Genomic DNA, 20,861 nt, shown 5'->3' with positions numbered 1-20,861 from the left:
TGTGAGTTGTCAGACACTAGATTCTCGATTCTCCCTATGCATTTACTGTAATTTCTGGGTTTGACCCTTACCCCAAAAAAGAAGATGGCACCAGAAACCATTGAAATGTCTATTGAAATCATCCTCTTCACTTACCACGCATGGGATAGGATTTGGTGTCCTCCCAGGACAAAAATGCCCTGGAGTGCAATTCCCTCCAGTGACGCCATCTTGTGGTGCTGGATGTTCTGCCTTCCCGCTACAATAATACCGTGGCCAGCAGTCTCCACTAGGAGCTGTGAGAGCCGTTCCATTACAGAAGAGGCCTGGTGTACAGTTTGTACATTCCTGAATACTCCTTAGTCCTGATGCGTTCGCAAATGTTCCAGGTGGACAACTTTCCGGTGCAGGAGTGCCGCTGACACAATAATGTCCTTCCGGGCATTCCTCTCCAGTGAATCCATCAGTAGGTGTAGGAGTGAAAGAACCAAGTCTGCAATGGTATCCTTCCTGACAGTCTCCGGTGAAAGTGGGGGATGCACCTGCAATGACAAGGAAACTCAAGTTCACATTTGTTCATGAGGCCCTGGGTTTTGGTGTTTGGCTTTAAAAACGTAAGGCTCTAAGAATTCCTGGTTGTAATGCCAGTGGCATCCTCTTACTGCTGACTGAGATAACAATTTCGAGAACCAATTGAAGTTCTGAACTTTGGTGATGTGAGCTCAAGGAAGGGACAGGAAAAGAAGACAAGAGACAAGTGGAAGATCAAGGACCAGTAAACAAAGAGGCATGAGGGTGGAAATAAAGGGGGATGGTCTAAAAATTGGCCAGCCAGAGAGAATCACCCAAAACAAAGAAGGGCCATATAAAGAACAATATGAAGGACCAATTCAAAAATTAACTAAGTGTTTATAAAAGAGAACTTTCACTTTGACACAAACACATAAGCTACCATTATTTTATGCTAGTTCTAGAAATTAATATCCACCCTTACCATAACAGAATTTTCCAGGTGGGCACTTGACACACTGATCAGGATGGAAAAGGTTGGTACCATTACCATGTGTTCCATTTGGACAGCCAAACTCAGTGGCATATCTTGTTCCATTGGGACAATAAAACCCATTTGGACAGTTATAGCTTGAGAAATCGCTAAGATCGTTGCTACTGTCACAGAAATAACCAGCAGGGCAAAGTTTACAAGAGTCCTGTTGAATTTCATCCTGGTAAGTTCCTGAGGGACACTTGACAGGAGCTGGACTGCCTTCTTCACAGAAATGTCCCTTGGTGCATGAATTCTGCTTGTCCAAACGTTCGCCAGGAGGACAGTAGAACTTTGCAGAACAAAGCGCAGTTGGTTTTGTTAATCCTTTGGTTTCACAATACGATCCCTCAGTGCAGTTAGCACAATTTGTTTCATGACTGTTCCCAGTGTTATTTGAAAATGTTCCCTGGGGGCAGAGCTTAGGAACTTCAGTACCCCTTGGACAATACTTTCCCTGTGGACAAATGTCTCCAGTGATCCCATCAGATGGCTGAGAGACCTGAGCACCACTGGTACAAAACCAGCCAGGGTCACACTGTGCAGTGACAGTAGCCTTCCCTTTACCTTCACAGAAATATCCCCCAGTACAGGGAGTGGGTTCATGGGATCCTTCAGGACAGAAAAATCCCTCCTGACACTCTCCTCCAGTAGAGTTTGCTGGGCAAAGACAGTCACCAGATGTAAAGTTGTCATAATCTAAAGGTCTGTCTGTAAAGGCAGCATTGACACAGAAATACCCTGGTGCGCATAGTCCAGTAGGTGCTGGGAGTCCTGATTCATTACAGTACTTTCCACCGGGACAGGCATTACAGTTTGCTAAACTTACACCCTTTGTCGCCCCATTAAAGTAACCTTTAGGGCATGGATGCTGTGTTGCATACTCTGTCCCATTTGGGCAAAAATGACCTGTGGGGCAGGGGTAGGGGTTGAAGTCAGTGGAATTCTCGGGACAAAAATATCCAGCAGGGCACATAAAGCAAGCAGCCTCTCCTTCGTTAGGATTGTACGTTCCTCTTCTACAACCCAGTGGGAATGCAGTGCCAAGTTCACAAAAGTGGCCCTTTGGACAAGGTCCTCCAATGGCTGACACATTGGCAGGTGTTGCTGTATCGGAGCCTCTCCTACAATAGAAGCCTGGGGCACATTTGCCTATGCAACAAAAAAACAAACGTTTACACACGGAGAGCTGAGTAATCTTACCATGGTACGACTTATATTATTTGCTAACAGCAAGCGAAAGCATTTATCATTGTTGTAAGTCAAAACATCAGAAAACACCTCTAAAACTTCTGACAATGTACTCTCCAGCTCATGAAAACCTATTCACAACCTCAACAAACCCAGTGACCAATCATCTTTTAGAGTCTTAACAAAAAATAACATCGCAACAAAAGCCCAATTATTTGATATGTTAAAAATTACTCCTTAATTTTGGTGCAAAATATCAGCATTTTTTTATGCAATTTCACATGAGAATTTACGAAACTGCCATGGCAAAGTTTGGCGCGAAATTTCTTGATGCCATAAACAAGTCAAACACCCACGACTGTAAGTGTAATAATTTCACTTACCTTTTGTCACAATTCTAAAAATTTTCCTTGCCTAAAGGCTCAGGAATAGACCATTTTACAGTTGTCTGCTCAGTGACCTGGTCTTTGAATGGCAGCGAGGCTGGAGGTGACCTTGTTTTGATACAGACCTCACTGCTTTTGTTGTGTAAATCACGCTGTTCTTATGCTAACTAGGTGTATTTACATGCCAAAAGCAGTGAGGTCTGTATCAAAACAAGGTCAACTCAAGCCTCGCTGCCATTCAAAGGCCAGGTCACCGAGCAGACAACTGTAAAGTGACCTATTTTGACTAAACGCATAATTTCATTTGTCACCATTTGAGTACCCATACTAATCAGATACTCACAGTATGATAACCTGACTAGCAGCAGTCAAATAGTAACACTACCAAGTAATTAGTTCGGTTGCGCATGACTCTAACTTCGAAACATCTTTGAAAGAGCAATCCTCAACAAGATCACACTACACATTTCTGGTGTTTACGAAACTGATCTTTCTTAGTTGAAACTACTCATGGTGACAACTATTCATTGGTCTTCATTACATTAAGAGAAAGTGAGTGTTATTAAAGACTTTTGGTTCATCACTGTCCTTTAATGAGCTCGACATACTGTGCACCTGCCATTCTATACAGACACAAAACACTGCTATCTCACCTGTTGCTTCAGTGAGGTTGGTTTCCTCACAGTAGTGGCCATCAGAACAAAGTGTACAGTTGCTAGCACTCTCTAACAGAGTCACATTTGAAAATGTGCCACTGGGACAGCCAATGGGATCTGAGGTTCCCTCAGGACAATAAGCACCAGGAGGACAAACACCACCCACTCCTGTGAAATTCCGACTGGGGCGTGGTGTGTTCACACCCAGCAAACAGAAGTATCCAGGGTCACAGTTTCCAGAAATGTTACTTGGAAATGATTCAACTGCTGCTCCACCACAGAACTTCCCAGCAGGACAGGGCTGACATTCATCTTCACGAGCAAGGCCCAGCTAAAAGAATTACAAGGTTCGTGAATTCTGGGAATGACTAGCAGCATTGTGGGCATTTATAGCTTCAAACAGATTCTTAAAGGAGATAGATCATGTGTCGCCCATCTTAAAAAGTTTTGCCTAAATTTGTGAAAGTTCATCATTTGTTATCAATGTTAATCTTCCCCATCCTTAACCATCGTTGTTTCGGTATGGTTTATTATTATCTCTTTGGTGTTATTTCTCTCTTAGTAAACTACTATTTTCAGGTTTCCTTCAGTTTAAATGTAACCTTGTACATTGCCAAATACCATGATTAGGCTACTTTAAGCAACTATTTTGAGTCGTGAAACTTAGTTGTTTGGGGGTTTTGTGTAATAGGCCTTTAACAATTAGGGACAATTAATACCATCATTAGACCCATACGGAGATAAAAAATTGGGTATTCTAGTTTAAAGAAAAAAAATGTCAAGTCAAAAACCAAATGTAGATCCATACAAGAACTGGTTAATAGCATTAAATTTGGAACAAGGTATATACCTGATTCTCATGACCGAAATTCTAACATTGTAATGTTGGTGGGTAACAGTAAAAAGCGATAGAAATGGGGATTAAAATAATTATTCCAGCATCGTCAAAATCTCTTATACACATAATGACACCAAGACAATGTTGAAACTTTATTTTGCCATTGATAAAATCTCCGAGGGAGTTGATAAAACTCACCTGTGGATTGTATGTTCCTGCTGGGCATTTTTCTGGCGATTTTCCAGTACCAGCAGGGCAATAACGGCCTCTAGGACAAGGAATGGGTGTCTTGCTGTCTCCTTCTGCACCCTCACAGTAGAAACGCTCTGGGCAAATCAAGCATGCAGCGAGACCAGTAACATTGCTGAAGAAGGGAAACAACAACAAAAGAGAAATTAATGAATGCTTTGCCAAATTCAGTTTTAAATTTGAGTTCTATTTAGTAGGTGTAGTCAGGTGAAAATATGCTTGCGACAACTTGGAGAAGACAAGCACCCCTCGTGGGTCAATTGGGATTGCCATTTTCATCCTTTTCAATTCAAATCCACAATTGTTAAAAACTGAAAGTTTGGGGTGGCCATTGTAATGGAAGTACAGTTTTGCAGAACAAGTGCAATTTTAGGCAAACTACATTTTTGAGGTGGCAGTAGCAGTGGCACAGACAGCTGTTTGTCCTATTAAATTGCTTAACTTTGACACTAATTATTTTAAATTATACTTTCATTTTGATGCGCTGTAAAGTAAGCAGACTTTGAAATTAGTTTGTCGCAAGATTTTAATTAGATTTTTTGTAAGGCTTGTACTGTCAGTAGTTCATTGTAGGTAATGTAACACTCTTAAGTATTACATGTGTACCGTAATTAGTTTAATGTAACTTTGTAATGTATTGTAAGTAGTTCATTATAATTAGCATATTGTAGGTAAGCTATTGTAGGTATTGTATTGTAAGTGTGCATTGTAATTGTGTTCTTAGGCAAGTAGTGTATTGTAGTAGTTTACTGTAGTTAACTTACCTTTAGGTATGGAATTGTAATATAGTTTCAGCAGAATTTAGAAAAAAAACAAACTACAAAAAAAAATCATTTTTTCAATTCAAATCCACAAACTGAAAACTGTGTAGATACCTGTAAGTTCTAGGTTTACAATCAATGAAGGTGTCTGTCCCATTTGGACACTCATAACCAGCAGGGCATATGTTACCAGTGACACCATCAAGAGGCATGGGTGTGGTAGCCCTGCCAACACAGTACCACCCAGGACGGCAAACTCCATTAGGTGCTGTCAGACCTTCCCCTGTGCATGATCTCCCAGGATCGCATGGAATGCACTGCTCCTCTCTCTCAAGACCGGGTGTGTCACTGTACGTTCCATTTGGACAGGGAAATTCATGTGGTCTTTCTGTGCCTACCGGACAATAGTAGCCAGGCAGGCAAATGCCTCCATATGTAATGTTTGAAAGGGAGCCATTGTTCTGAAAACAAAAATAAATGTCTTCATTATATAAACACCAGCGAAATACCGAGTGGTATCAAATTGATAAAAACGATATGATATCATCACATGTGAAGATATGATATTCTCACATTTGAAGATATCATTTTTGATAACATTTTTCTTTTGTCCCTTTACCTACACTTAAATTTGTTGGTGCATGATCGAAACATCTTCGGATCTTCTTTGGTGATCTCCGGCAATCTTCGGAAAATGTTCAGAAAATGTGTGGAAAGTGTTCGCAAACATTCGTCTGACCTTCGGATTTCTAATGATTTTCTAATGACCATTGCAAATCACCAGGGCTACAAACAGTAAACCAAACAATCCCACAGTGCTCATGTATAAGGTCAACAACAGTCTTGTACCAGACAACATCTGCGCCCTATTCGTCCGTAAAGATTCTATGCACTTGATAGGAATGGCGATTTTGTGAAACCACATTTCAATACCATATCTTATGGCAAACATTCAATCTGACAATTAGAAATAATGCTCAAAAGGCTCTAAAAGTGTCAAATTTTTTCTTCTAGTCTAAACGTTTCGGGCTTAGCCCTTCTTCAGTAGGTGGAATGATTCCTGTGAGCCACGCTATACAAAAACTGTACGCGTAGGCATACACGGTTAGGGCGCGCATGAAGTACACAGTAAACAAATAGGAAAACCATTGTTTTAGCGCGCGTATGTGTGATACGTGCCCCACAGTCACAAAAAATTAAAGTCAATGTTTAGTCCGTTCGCTCTAAGCGTGCCCAGCTTGAAGATTAATTTCATTTCATGCTGCTTGCAGCTGATGTTACTGCCAGAGCACTGTTTCAAGCCACAGACCATGAGGTCATCCAGAGAGTGGGAGGCAAAGTTGAAATGTTCAGCTACGGGAAACCTGTGCGATCGGTTTCGAATGCTGCGGAGGTGCTCGCTGAAACGTTCCCGTAGTCGCCTTCCAGTCTCTCCGATGTACAGGCAATTGCAGCGACGACAAGAAATGCAATACACAACATTCTCAGACTGACAGGTGAAGTGGTCACGGATGTTATGTGCGCTCTTTGGGCCTTGTAGAAAAGTCTGAGAAGTTATGTGCTTGCACGTCTGGCATCGAGTCCGTCGGCAGGGCAATGAACCGGTACTATTGGGAGACGGCGAGGCATCAGCAGAGTGTACGAGGATATGCGAGGCCTTTATAATGGTCTAAACTAAGTGAAGATATAAGAGCGTTTTCACTCATGTGGCCAGCAGCCATGCAAATTTATTGAAATGAAAGGAAGTGTTTACATAAGGAAAGAGTTGAACTCCCACAGGATTGGTATGGTACACCAACATGGCTGCCGTGACGTCATGTGAAAACGCTCTATAAGAGATGCCCTATCTAACTACTTTTAGAAACAAAATTAGAAAACTTAACTTACCAGGCTATGTGAAGTATATATGAAATAATTCATATTTGAACAGCGGTTGTAGATGAAAGTGAAGAATGATCATCGCAGTAAATTTTCCAATTTAAGCAATTCCAATTTAAGCAATTGGCCTCGCTCCCAATGTGTGGCTTCATAGCTCAGTTGGTAGAGCATTGCACTGGTATCGCAGAGGTCACGGGTTCGATTCCCATTGAAGCCCTGATTTTTTTCAGGCTTCTTCTTTCCAATTGCTTAAACTACATGCAATCGACAAGTGAAACAACGTGCAGAAATATGAAAAATGGTAATCAGTGTCAATCTATTGCAATGACATCTTGCCTTATTGTGGTTGATTGGCCCAGCAATGAATCAGTAAAAACTATGCTACCACTTCATGCATAGGCCTCAAATTTTGTTTCTGAACAAAAAAGACGTTTTAAATAAATGGCACCAAGATTTTTCATGAGATGATTGTAAGTATTATTTTCGCAGTGGAGTAAATTTTTTTGCGGGAATTATTTTTGCAGATTGTGAAAAATATCGCAAAAATTAAAACCTGCAAAAATTTCATGCCACATGGTATCTTATCTTCAAGTCTGTTTAAAAAAGCATGTGCTAAACTGTGAAGTTAACTTACTGGAGTTGGGCTTGGAGAACCCTCTATACAGTAATACCCTGCAGAGCATTTTCCTTCAGTAGCGTTCAAGCCAGGTTGTCTACAGTACGATCCTGCATCACAGGGTATGCAAGATGCAATTGTGGCCGTTGCACCGTTTGGGTTGTAAGTTCCCTGGGAAAAATAACCTCATGTTAGCTGTACAGATCTATGACCAAAAACACCTGTATGCCATCAGATGAAATCAGTGAAAAACCTCTTGAAAAATTAAATAGTAACAAATAACTATTATAAAATTATATCTAAGCATATTTTGACTAACTGCTATACCCTGTACATACAGGAAGCGATTGAGAAGGGACTGTTTGCTGTTATTGCCAGTCCATAAACTGGCAATAACATATCAATGTGTGCATTCACCTGAAGAACTCAAGAAAAATAAAACAAAAAATACCAGCAAAAGGACAAGTGTCATAAACTTTCAAATAAAAGCAACCTCGTGTGTATGACACGGTGTAAACAACAAAGGCAGCCACCAAAGTTACTCAACAACTTTGGTCATACTCAAATTTGGCCAAGTGACCATGATATCAGAGCCATATCAGGTCAGTGACTTGATATCGCAGGATATCAGGACAGTAGACATGGCTCCTGATTGGATAATTGCGAATCTGGGCACAACAAGACAAAGAAAGCAAGGATTATGCCAAATTGTTCAGCACATTGTCATTCACCCTTTTCGCTTACAGCAGTAGCAATGAACAATCATTATACTCACCGGTGGACAAGCAGTTGGCTTGATGCTGTTTGGAGGACAGTAGTGCCCTGTTATACACGGCGTTGGAAAATCAAGTCCCATTCTATCACAGAAGTTTTTCTCTGTACAATTTGTACAACGCTCTGCTCGATCAGTCTGCAAAGAAGAAAAAAAACATGTTCTTTGTTCAGAGTCATCCATTACAAAAATTATACTTATTGGAGCAACACCCAAACAATGGTTTTTCATCCTGCTTTGTGGTTGAAATGGTCTCATTAGAGTACACAGACACTACTGACTGGGGAAAAATCCCTTGAGAAGAACACTCAAACAAGTGGGCATGTTAAACTCTACTCAAGATGGTGGTAGGTACCTCTTGATAAGTTCCAACTGGACACGGTTGTGGAAAAACAGCAGCCTCTCCTGAGAAGTGGCCCTTTTCCGTGACAAACTGGGTTGGTACAGATGCTCCTCCTTTGCAGTAATGTCCTGGTGAACATGGACCTGTGGGTTCAGGGTTGGTGTCTCCAGCACAGTAATATCTGAATGAGACAATGCACTTAAGCTAACTCATATAGGAAAATCTTTGTTTAAAATATTTGCCTCATTAGTATAAGCAATACAGTTTCTGATGGAGCTACAAAAACATTAGTTCTGAATATGGAAATGGAATAGTATGATCAACTGTCCCAAGGAATTTATGCCAGAAGTATTGAATACTTTTTGTGTGACACTGGTTTGAAAACTCAAACTTTTACAAAGAATGTATGAGCTCATTAACACTTTCAGCACCCAGAAATTTTGTAGGTTTTGAAAGCCTATTTCTCCTCGACTATTACACCCAAAGAGCTAAACAATTCACCAATTACTAAGTTTCACAAGCTCTTTAAATGATTACAGTCAATTTGTGTCTAGCATGGTGCCTTCTACGTGCAAAGCTGTCTGTTAATGAGGAAAAAAACAACAAAATCTGTCGAGTATGCTGGCAAACACATGCAGTACTGCCAATCTTATGGTAATTAATGCTGTTACTCTTTGGTAGTGCATAGTGTCAATAACATAACATACCCAGGGTCACATGTGACACAGTCATCTGGTTCTTTGTTTCCTTTGGTTCCACTGTATTTCCCCACAGGGCAGGGCTCTGGAGTTTTTGCACCTTGTGGACAGTAGCCCCCTTTGGGACAAAGACCTCCTGTTGGGCTTCCTTCAGGGGGGGCCTTTGAGAAAAAAAAAGAAATAAGTTCTAACAACAGGGAGAGTACAGTATTTGAATCACAGTAAATCTACATAGAATGTCTTTTTTGTTTTGCAAGGTTCTTTACCTAGCAACTATAAACCTAGCAAAATGATAAATCCACTTAGGTTCCTCAATAATTTTATAACAAATTATTCAAATTAATACCAAGGTAGCGCGTTGTAAATGAAGGTGACAGAAAAAGAAAAATTAACTTAGGTGCAGTAACGTACCAAACTAAACAATATTATTAAAAACTGGATCATTGAATAATGCACTGGAAGAGTTTTCACTGGCTTAGCCATCATGGTTTATGAGCCATTATACCATGCTCCACAAATATGGTAAGTATTTGCGTAATTGTGGGGGGGCATTTTTAATGAAACAAATCTACTAATGGTGCTTGTTGGATATGAGATGGTTACAGCCAACTTGGCACTCCGCATCTCGTTGGGAACGTACCATCTCATATACAACGCATGCATGGAATAATTGCTAATTTTTAAATTTAACACAACCCAAGCTAGTCCAGTTTTAATACTCACAGAGGTGCAGGCTCTTCCACTGCAGTAGAATCCAGCATCACAAGGTCCGGTAGGCTCTTTCAGACCATAACCAGCGCAGTACTCACCTGCGGGGCATGGTGCACACTCTTCACTTCTTTTCACACCAGACGAGTTACCATAGTAACCACATGGGCATGGCTGAGGAATAGTAGTACCAGTGGGGCAAAAGAAGCCCTGGGATTGCAAAAAAATTATTCATTACACACTGACAACTTGTATGTCTCCGGATCGAGCAGTCCGGGTTTGAGTCCTGGCCGGGGACATTGTGTTGTGTTCTTGGGCAAGACACTTTACTCTCACAATGCCTCTCTCCACCCAGGTGTATAAATGGGTACCGGCAAACTTAATGCTGGGGGTAACCCTGCGATGGACTAGCATCCCATCCATGGGGGAGTAGAAATACTCCTAGTCGCTTCATGCTACAGAAACCGGGATAAGCTCCGGCCTGATGGGCCACTTGGTTCGCATGCAGACTTCACATGAATTTTAACCTCGCATTCTTAATTTTTGGGGTGGTATCATTAATAGTTTCTAATATTAACTGGAGATGTATGTCTACTCACTTTTTTTTCTACAACCGTTCATGGGCAAAGCATTTAGTATGTATATTTCACTGATATTTATATTTCAATATTTTCAATATATTCTATAGAGTAAAACCTGTCTTAAGTAGACCCCATATTAAGTGGACACTGTTACGAGTATCGTTGAAGAGCAGGGTTGTTTCCAGACAGAACTCAGGATTGCTGGTAACAGCAACAAACTAATTTATTTCCGTAAGGTAACTTCGCGAATTTACAGCACTAAGCTTCTTCAAATTTGAATCAATCTCTCTCACAGAAGAAATGCTCGCTCTAATATACATGAGGTTTAAAGTTCTAGAAACTTCTATTACAAGCTAAATTAAGTAGTTTGACACAGTTTCTAATCTGAGTAATTACATAAGGATTAGAATGTTCTGGAATGTTCTTATACAAATTGGTCACGGCTGAATGACGTCCGGTACTAGATTGTTCTAGAAATTGACTTAGACAATTTTTCGTAACAGACACCCTCGATCTAGTCCCTAAATTTCCTTCCCACATTTACTATAAAATAAACTTGCATTCAGCAGACACCGATATTAAGCCATTTTGTTACACAAAACCTGTAACATAGCTACTAACTATGCCTGTAATAAGCGGACACTTTAAAGGCTTTTTGCTTCTGAAAGCTCAGCTCAGCTCAGAGTCCTTTAACATTGTTCAGAAATGTCCTTTTAAAGCTAAGCAGATTATTCCAGATTGATGCTTTGACTGACTGAACACTGTGATATGAGCAGTCTTTGATCTTGCACTGTGTTGCACTGTGTTACAAAAGGTTTAATAATTCACTATTGTTGCACAATACAGTCGGACCCAGGTAATTTGAACTCTGTTATTTCAAATTCCCCGTTATTTCGAACTCAAAACCATTTTCCTTGGATTTTTTCTTCAGTCATTTACTATCAGCTACTTCAAACTCCTGCTATTTCGAATTATTTTTCATTAGTGGGGTTCAACTGTATATCAGGACCTGTTTAGAGCAGACACCCTGTATTAAGCGGACACTGCAGATTTCACCATATTTAATTCATATGTACTCACATTAGTTCATTGTAATTTTTTATTAATTGTCAAGTGTTTTATACATGAGCATCTGGCTTGGATATGGAGGTCAACCTCCTCCCACATTTTTGCAGTGATAAATTGATCGATCGATCCAGTCAACAGACCGTTCCAGCAGGTTTTAAGGAAACAATGTCGGAGGCATAGCGATAATGACAAAGCCGGGCTGCATACAAAGTAGCACTTAGTTATTCAAGTTATCTTGACTTACTTCTGGACATGTTTCAGGATCTTCCAGGCCAGGGACATCACAGAAGTGACCAGAGAAGCAAACACTGCAATCCTGTACAGAAACTGCAGCAGACAGTTTTCTGTAAAATCCCACTGGACATGGCTGGGAAAATCTGTATCCTGTTCCCTCCGGACAAAAGTACCCAGGAGGGCAAACATCAGCCTGAAAAAAGAAATATGTTACAGTTTTGGGACGCGTGGTGGCCACATGGTTAGTACGCTGAACTCTGGATTGAGCAGTCTGGGTTCAAGCCCTAGCCAGGGACACTGTTGTGGACAAGACACTTTACTCTCATGGTGCCTCACTCCACCCAGGTGTATAAATGGGTACTAGTGAATTTAATGCTGGGAGTAACCCTGCGATCGACTAGCATCGAATCAAGGGGGGAGTAGAAATACTCCTAGTTGCTTCATGCTACAGAAACCAAAGGTAAGTGCCAGCCTGATGGACCACTTGGCTTACATGCAGACTTTACCTTTACCGTACAGTAACAATAGATGACAATTTCTTTAGTCATCCATGAAAGGGATCCCCTACACAACCAGGCTGCTTCTCTAACCTTAACGTTAAACATATTAAGTCTTCTGATACTCATTAGTATGTTACACATCTACAGTTATAGGCATTACAGTGGCACTTTTTGAGGGTGAGTTAAACCTGTATTACGTTTAGTTAAAATTTTGTATTCTGTTCATATACAGTAGAATCCCGATTTCTTGAACTCTCAATTTTTCGAACCTCCCGATAACTCGAAACAAAAGTCGTTTCCCCTCCTTAGTCGAACACTGTAATTTTACTCCCAATTTCTCGAAATCTCCGATTTTTCGAACCAATTTTCGTTTCCCTTGGAAGTTTGAAAAATCGGGATTCCACTGTAGTAAATTTATTTACCTCAAAGACTAAGTCACTATCATTGGATCAGAGTTCAAATAACTATTTCAATAACCTTGAGCAAATAAATACTGAGAATCTTAAACTATCCATTACAGTGTCAAGTCCTCTTAAACTTAAACACAAAATTAATTGGGTCACGTTGTGCCCAGTAAACAAATAAGACAAACCATTTAAAGCTCAGTATTTTGATCATCTGTTTAAGCATAGTTAGTGGAGGGGACCCCTCCACTAACTATGGTTTAAGTAAATGATGTCAGCAAAGTACTTCTACACCTCTAGAAGGTAATGAATACCATGTCTGTTACAAAAAAACAAGGAATTCACCTCTTTTTCCAAGCCTTCTGGCTCACAATAGAAGCCTTCTGTGCATTTAACACATTCACTGACATGCTTCCGACCTTCGTGAGGGTTGAAGGTTCCATTTGGGCATTTGATAGGATAAGCATTCTGTTGGAAAGAAAGTTGTCTAGTTAAATACCAATTGACCACATGTCCAAACCTTTCAACAAACAAATAAAAAACAAATTAATCACACAACAAAATGCCCTTTCATTACTCTTTGTGTATGACATTTTTTTTGCCTGAGTGTGTTTCAAGTGATGACTCATGATCAATGAACTAGTCACATTTGGCATGTTCCATTCTGTAATATTCTGTAAGCCGCTGTACATTTGACAAAGCATCTCAAAAGGCCATTGGCAGGGCATAACAGACATGATGCAGTGATGGAGGATCCATGCATTAACACTAAAGGTTACCTGGATAGATTCAAATAATATTGGCTGTACAAAAAAAAGAAAACATTCTGACAACAGTATCGCCAACTGCATTTTTGCTTTGTCTAGGAAATGTTCCCTAAGATTATACGATTGTCAGAACATTTCATTAAGACTGGTTAGAGGCTTATGACAACCAACAAGCTGTACCTCATCACCCCTTAGGCAGTAGTGACCTTTCCAACAGGCATAAGTACTATCGTGCAAGTCTGGTTTTTCCAGAGTGCCTGGTGGGCAGTGTGTTCCAGCTGGGCAAATTTTAGTACCTATCATCTCTGCCTTGCTCGTTGTTCTACTGTCACAATAGTGCCCTGCCTCACATGTTGTGCATTCAGAGGCACCAGGACCCTGTGAAAGTAAGCAAAAAGTAATACAATAAATCTTTCTTCACCTCCCTAGTTTGTCTAAAGAAAAATGTGCAATCCTAAGAAAGAGCATGTGAAAATCAATTGTATTTTGTTGATCAAAGCATACAGACTTTTTTTTGGCAGAGAACTATGTTTTATTACACAAATTATATTGATCAAATGCTGGGATTTTTCTTGTTTTCAAAGTATAAAGATTATATGACTATGTTAAATTCAAAGCTGAAGATACACATTACCGAGTAATTTGCCAGTTCACAAGCAAGGAGCTCGAAGTTTGCCAAACTGGGGCAATAGTACCCAGCAACACATTGCTTACAGCCATCAAGGTTCTGCAAAAAAATTGAAATACACGATGTTGTAAACAGCATGTTCTACTAAGCTCAAGATAGTCACGATGTTTCTTCAGATAGGTTGGTAGTAAAACTACAGTATCGTCACTTTAGCACTAGATGATGTAATAGACAATTACATCAAGGTTTGATTTTCTTAGGATGATAGCTGCAACACATGCACTTAAAGATTAAAGGCATTTGTACATGGCAGAAGGCAAGATAAATTACCTTGCATTTTTAAAGAGAATGAAGTATCTCTTCTACTAAAGGAAAAATATCCTTGTTCAACATTACAACACAGTCAGACACATCAGTGATTACACTATTTAATGTTTGATTCAAGTGCAAAACTTGATTCTTTTCACAAAGTAACTCTTAAACCTCAAGGTAATGTTTCATGTATTTACAAGACATGTGGGAGTTGTGTTTCGTACCTTAGCTGAAAGCTCGTCATTGAAAGTACCTCGCGGGCATTCTATTGGATTTGTTGTGCCCTGTGGACAATAGTGACCAGTTGTACAGGGTATGCAGTCTTCTTTTCGTTCCAGACCTGTTCTGTTGTTGTATGTGCCAGCAGGACAGGGAAATTCAGTGCCTCGTTTGGTACCTTTTAGACAAGCAAAACCAACATTAAAAGAACCTGATAACCTCTATTAAGGGAAAATTTGCTGCATAGCTTAACTAACAGATGTAGGAATCCATGGCCAGACTACTATAACTATACTAGAACGGCAACTAGACAAATTTTGTACCCAGTCTACTACCTACAACAAACAAACAAGACATAGGGGCAGCCTTCCATCTTGTAGAATTGCTTTTAGCCAGCACGCCTTTTATTTTCATGGTGTAAAAATATGGAAAAATCTAAAGGAGGATTTGATCCTTAAGTTTAAAAGAAACATTTAATTAATGAGTTAATTTGTACATAGTTATACAGTCATTGTAATTGTAATTGTACATAGTTTTTCTAGTTATCTCTGTTATTTATTTTTTTGTATTTTAATATTGATGCTGAAAAACCCTTTTCTGCAATGCTTAATAAAGTGTTGTAGCCGATAGTGAAGACGTCGATCTATGTTATTGTGATTAAATGAAAGCTGCTTTGGTTCTAGAAAGGGTATTGCTAAAGAACCCAACGACAAGTATGCAGATTGGTGAATTTTTGAATTCTGAACATACCTCGTGGGCAGTAATGTCCTGTGAAACACAGACCAGATGGTGTGGAGACACCTCGGAGACAGAAATAGCCCTTTGGACATATGTAGCACTCTTCTTGTGAAATCAAGTTTGTGAGGTTTGTCCAAGATCCTTCTACACATGGGAACTGTGTAGGACTCATGGTCCCCCTGGGACAGTAATGACCTACAAAATCATAATACGTCACAACTTTTTGTAACAAAAATATAATCGAAAGGTGTAAATTCTTATCTTATACTATTAGCTAGATATATAAATATCCACTAAGGCTAACAAGCAGACACAGCCATATTTGCCTGGCTAATAGGCCAATCAGTCAGTTGTCCTGTCTAAGACCCTGCTTATATCCCCTGCATTGACTAAATTTGGTACTACTTCTTACAGCTTATAGTAAAATTACATCTGAAGCAATGACCCTGACTTCAACCTGAGCTTGTGGAAGACAGGTGTATTGTATAAATAAACACTGCAGCACAGATCAGGAGGTTGTGGTTTAAGTCTACTGAGTGTCCTTGTACTGTGTAGCAAAGAGACTCTTGCCCCACCCCCTCTCCCCGGGGGGAGGGGGTACTTCCTATAATGGCCTATATGGGGAGGCTCTGCCCAAAAGGGGTAACTCTTTTCAGGCTCAGGTATATGAAAGGGTGGGGAAATCTGTCACTTTGTTATTTCAAAGGGCCTTTGGTTAAAATAATTTATTTTGAACAAACACACCTTATGGCTGTATCATTTCAATTACTAGGCACTACAGATAAGAATACTCCCTTTGGCAGTTTATTCATAGTATGAGCCAGTTATGAAAGTATGAAATTAAAGGTATATGAAAGGGGTACCTATTCTGTCAAAATGGTAGACAAAGGGGTATGAGGTTGGACTTCGGGGCAGAGCCTCCCAATATAGAACTTTGTAAAGTATCCCCTCCCCCTGGACTCTTGCCAAATACTGTATACAAGAAAGAAATTACAATTGTTGGTCAGGAACGACTTAATTTGAAAGAAAGGAAATCAGGAATTTACAATGTATACCTTTAGCACATTCCTGAGGTGGCTTTTGTATTCCTCCAGTCCCTGCCTCACATGACTGTCTTCCTGGACAGTCAGTGCATTCTCTAGCATGAGTCAAGTTATGGTAGTCAGTGTATGTCCCTGCTGGACAAGCATGGATGGTCTCATTTGGTAGTGATGACCCAGCAGGACAATAATAACCTGCATCGCACTTCACTGGTGGCCAAGTAAGACCAGGCCGAGGGCAAGCCATGCCTGAGATACATGAGCGGCACTCTCCCAATGATCCCCTAAGAGATATGGGGTTATATGTACCCTTTGGACAGGCCACAGGTTCAAGAGCTCCTGATGGACAGTAATAGCCTGGTGGACAATCCTTGCAGTCCAACTGGCCTAGAAAGTGCATTACCAAGAAGATTAGGAATACCGTGACTATATTGATATTTCCAGTGACTTCTTGAGGGATCCTGTTACTTCAGATTAACAACTGCTACTCCTTCAATTTAGTTAACTCATAGCAATGAAGTCATACAAACTTCTTTTAAATGTTTTCTGAGAATTAGGTAGTAGATAAAAAAGGTAACCCCCAACTCGTGGCTTTCTTTATTCCATCACCTGTCTGCTGGACATGTAAGGAAGCTTGATCAGGATCCCAAGGGGGAGGGGGCTCCATTATAAAAAGAACCCCTAACAGGTACCAAGATCCTGTTTTGTGAGTGTTACTTAAAATATTTTTAACCCCTAGGTGGTACCAACACTTATCTCCTGTCACAAGTTTTTTCAGCTCAATACTATAAAAGGTACTGTGAAAGCTCCGGCTGTGGATCTTGTTATGATGAACACCCTAGGAGGTTTCAAAACTACCTTTTTAACCCCTAGAAGGTAGGACTAGCACCCCTGTCCTTTTTATACAAAAGTCTTCCACCTGGGCTCAGGATATGATACTCATATATGTGTACCACAATTTTCTCACTAATAACCAGAATCTAGCACTATTCCCTACCTTGTGCTCCTTGTTCTTCAGTGTACGTCCCGGCAGAGCAGGAGTTAGTTTCAGCGGCTCCTGTTTTGAATGGACAATAATGACCTCCTGGACACAGTTGATCACCATACTGATCACCAGCAGGACAATAGTACCCTGGTAAGCAATCGAGGCACTGGTCTTGTCGTTCAAGTCCTATCTCCTTGTTAAATGTGCCGGCTGGACAAGGATGTTCAAATTGTGATCTTGTGCCTTCCTCACACCAATGACCAGGTGGACACTTCAACCTACACGCACAAAGTAAATGTTGTAATGATAACATGAATGTTGTCACTGACATTCTGCTATAGGCCTTTAACAACAGTTGGTCACATGAAGTGCTTTTCAAAAACACACTGATTTAGTCATTGGCAATACATAATGGTATCAGAAATAGAAAAAAACATTATTTTAAAACTAAGCTCACATGCCAATTTTCAGGTTTATACACTTTAAGGACAAATTGCTATGGGTGTTAGAAATTAGAAGGATTTGTAAGGGAAGAAAATGTTTTGCCCTCTAGTCATGCTCCAGTGGTTTTCCAAATCCTTGTACAGGTAGTTTTGCAAGTTTTCAAACTGCCATCAAATATTTGCCTTCCGGTTAAAGAGTCTAGAATTCATCAGTCTTCCTGATTCTCCAATAAATATATGCATTGGGTATGGGTATATGCACATGGGTTATCATTTTGATCAGCTATTTGTCGATGGTTGTGAAATTCATTGGGATTTGATTCTCATATTCAGATCTCTGTTCTTTGAAGTTTAAAACTAGCTGGATAATAAAATAAAATAAGTTCTCAAAAGAAGGAATTGTGCAGCCCCACAATAATAAAAGCAATCCTTTACACAGACCTGTGGGTTGGATAACCTCTGGTCCCTGCTGGGCAGTAATAACCAGCAGGACAAGGCGGACATCCTGCAGCTTCACTTGGGGCACCAGTGACATTACCATATGTACCAGCTGGGCAGGCAACCTCTCGCAAGCCATCAGGACAATAGTAACCCAATGAACATAACCCTGATGGTGGTGTTGGAGATGTGTCAGATCCTTTACAGGCATAGCCTGCTTTACAGTTGGAGCAGACAGTGGCTGATAAGTTGCTGTAGGTACCAGCAGCACATGGTAATGGCACTGCATCTTTCCTGGTGGTACCACAGTAATGTCCAGCTGGGCATTCTATGCAGCTGGTTGCAAAACCCAAGCTGTAAGACCCATCGGGGCATTCAATGGGTGAGCTTGTAATGTTTGGACAGAAGGATCCAGCTGGACATTGTGTACAAGCCTAACAAGAAAACAAGCATGGTAAGTTACAATAATTGACAGCTTGTGTAGAAAACATGCTCATGGATCTCTCGGACACAGCCTGTGTCACAGGGCATGTAAAAATTGAATGATTTAATGTCATTTTTTTTTTTACTGTCTGATCTCCAGATATTATACATTTATACTCCCTCTGTCTGGTGCAACACTGTCAGGAATGAATTTTCATAAACACATTTCACTGACCAAGTCAATTTTCTTAAATTTTAATAAAAGATTTAAATAAAGTTATTTTAAGCTGGAGCTTATTATTTCTTGCATTATAGCCTTGTCAGTTGAAGGGCTGCAGGACAGTTTTGTTTAAATAGTACCAACCATGGAATAATACTTTACCAAACCTTAAAAAAGTAATTTTACTTTCAGTGGTGGAAATAATACAAAATGTTGAATAATTATGTGATTAAAATTAATATTATTGTTAGGGCTTGGCCATGTCTTGGCCATGGCCAGGAGCCCATGGTCTATTCCAGTTCTACATTCATGAATACAAACCATATCACTGAATTGTCTTAAGTATTAATCACTTAGTTAAAGTAACTGTGTGGCTCGAACAAAGTTTGCAGTCTTTTTGTAAGAACCAAATCTGAATGCACATCCAGCTATATTGGCAAGTTTTAGTTTTTAATTGAAATAAACGTCCACAGTGTCCTATCTGTTATGACAAGCGTAATTGTGTGTTTTTGTTTTAGGTTTCATAGAAACATGCAATAGAGAATTGTTTATAGTGTGTGACCCCTAAATCAGAATTAGTATATACATGTAAAAGCGACTACTTAAAGGAACTTGGAACTATGTTAAGCTTTAGATGACTGTCACTTGTCGTCCTAAAATTGCAATTTAAAGCTATAATATATAATTATATAGGATATTACATGCCTGCTTGTGGATACGAATTTTATATCTCATGTTCAACTCAATATCTCACGAGTGAGCGCAGATCATGAGTGAGATACTGAGTTGAACATGAGAAGATAAAATTCGTATCCATAAGTAGGCATGTAATATTCTATTTATTATATAAACATACTAATGACAACGTTTTGACGATTTTCTGATGATTTCTGACCACTTTTCGAAGATTTCTGAAGATTTTCCAAAATAGTTCCGAAGGCCAGATGAACGCTTCTGAACATTTTCCGAAGATTACCAAAGATTGCGAAGACAACCGAAGAAGATCCAAAGATGTTTCGATCATACATCAACAAATTTAAGTGTAGTTAAAGGGGCAAAGGAAAAATGTCATCAAAAAGGAATGATATCTTCACATTGTGAAAGATAAAAATAGTATCTTCACTGCATGCGATGAAGATATGATTTTTTTGTAAAAGGAAAACTCCTGGTGTTTCACTGGTGTTTATATAATAAAGATAGATCTGTTTCAAAACAATGTTTTGATAAAAGAAGTTTGAGGGTTATTCATAGTTATTTTATTACCTGTTACTTTTTATTTATTAATATTATTGAATGTTTTTACTTTTACTGCTGTTTATACTCACACCAGATTTAGGAGGAGGCAATGAGCTACCATTTAATCTCCCACCTCCCTGCTAGCAAAATATAAAGTTCAATTTAAAAAGCATTAGTTTAACGTGAAGCTGTTTACATTATTATGTTGTTTGTTTCTTACATTTCATAAGTAAGCACAAATGACATTTTACTTCTATGCTAAATAAGCTGTAAAGGAGCAACAAACACCTAAAAGCTTATAGAGTTACATTACAATATTCATCAAATGTTATTTGTAAGTAATAAAAAGTAAATGCAGTATATTAAAAGCAGTCCATGCTTAATTACAATGTTGAACAAAACCAAGACACATGAAGATATCAAGGTACAAAAGTGCGAAATAGGGTGGGCATCAAAACTTGTTGTGATTGAATACCAAACTTTGTTAAGTTGACAGATATGTTAGACA

General features: G+C 39.6%; 1 protein-coding gene across 3 annotated transcripts in view; it reads right to left on the bottom strand.

The window, feature by feature from the left end:
• LOC110042037 (uncharacterized) overlaps positions 1-20,861 on the bottom strand; it is a 100,959-nt gene that overhangs the window by 36,484 nt on the left and 43,614 nt on the right. For all 3 annotated transcript variants that reach the window (XM_089293676.1, XM_089293677.1, XM_089293678.1), the window contains 19 exons: positions 18,478-18,908; positions 17,606-17,871; positions 16,624-16,995; positions 15,581-15,763; positions 14,836-15,008; positions 14,306-14,398; positions 13,852-14,049; positions 13,250-13,372; positions 12,011-12,193; positions 10,133-10,327; positions 9,419-9,570; positions 8,724-8,892; positions 8,372-8,506; positions 7,615-7,767; positions 5,217-5,563; positions 4,291-4,456; positions 3,252-3,585; positions 974-2,173; positions 136-521 (listed from right to left, as the gene is read on the bottom strand). In XM_089293676.1, the coding sequence (XP_089149802.1) occupies positions 136-521; positions 974-2,173; positions 3,252-3,585; positions 4,291-4,456; positions 5,217-5,563; positions 7,615-7,767; positions 8,372-8,506; positions 8,724-8,892; positions 9,419-9,570; positions 10,133-10,327; positions 12,011-12,193; positions 13,250-13,372; positions 13,852-14,049; positions 14,306-14,398; positions 14,836-15,008; positions 15,581-15,763; positions 16,624-16,995; positions 17,606-17,871; positions 18,478-18,908 (5,259 nt within the window). The remainder of the gene's footprint in view (positions 1-135; positions 522-973; positions 2,174-3,251; positions 3,586-4,290; positions 4,457-5,216; positions 5,564-7,614; positions 7,768-8,371; positions 8,507-8,723; positions 8,893-9,418; positions 9,571-10,132; positions 10,328-12,010; positions 12,194-13,249; positions 13,373-13,851; positions 14,050-14,305; positions 14,399-14,835; positions 15,009-15,580; positions 15,764-16,623; positions 16,996-17,605; positions 17,872-18,477; positions 18,909-20,861) is intronic.

This window comes from Orbicella faveolata, unplaced genomic scaffold (assembly GCF_042242905.1).
Source record: "Orbicella faveolata isolate gen_17 unplaced genomic scaffold, um_ofav_v1 contig_25, whole genome shotgun sequence".
In the NCBI taxonomy this organism is placed as follows: Eukaryota; Metazoa; Cnidaria; class Anthozoa; order Scleractinia; family Merulinidae; genus Orbicella; species Orbicella faveolata.
This window is presented reverse-complemented; position numbering and strand designations above follow the sequence as displayed.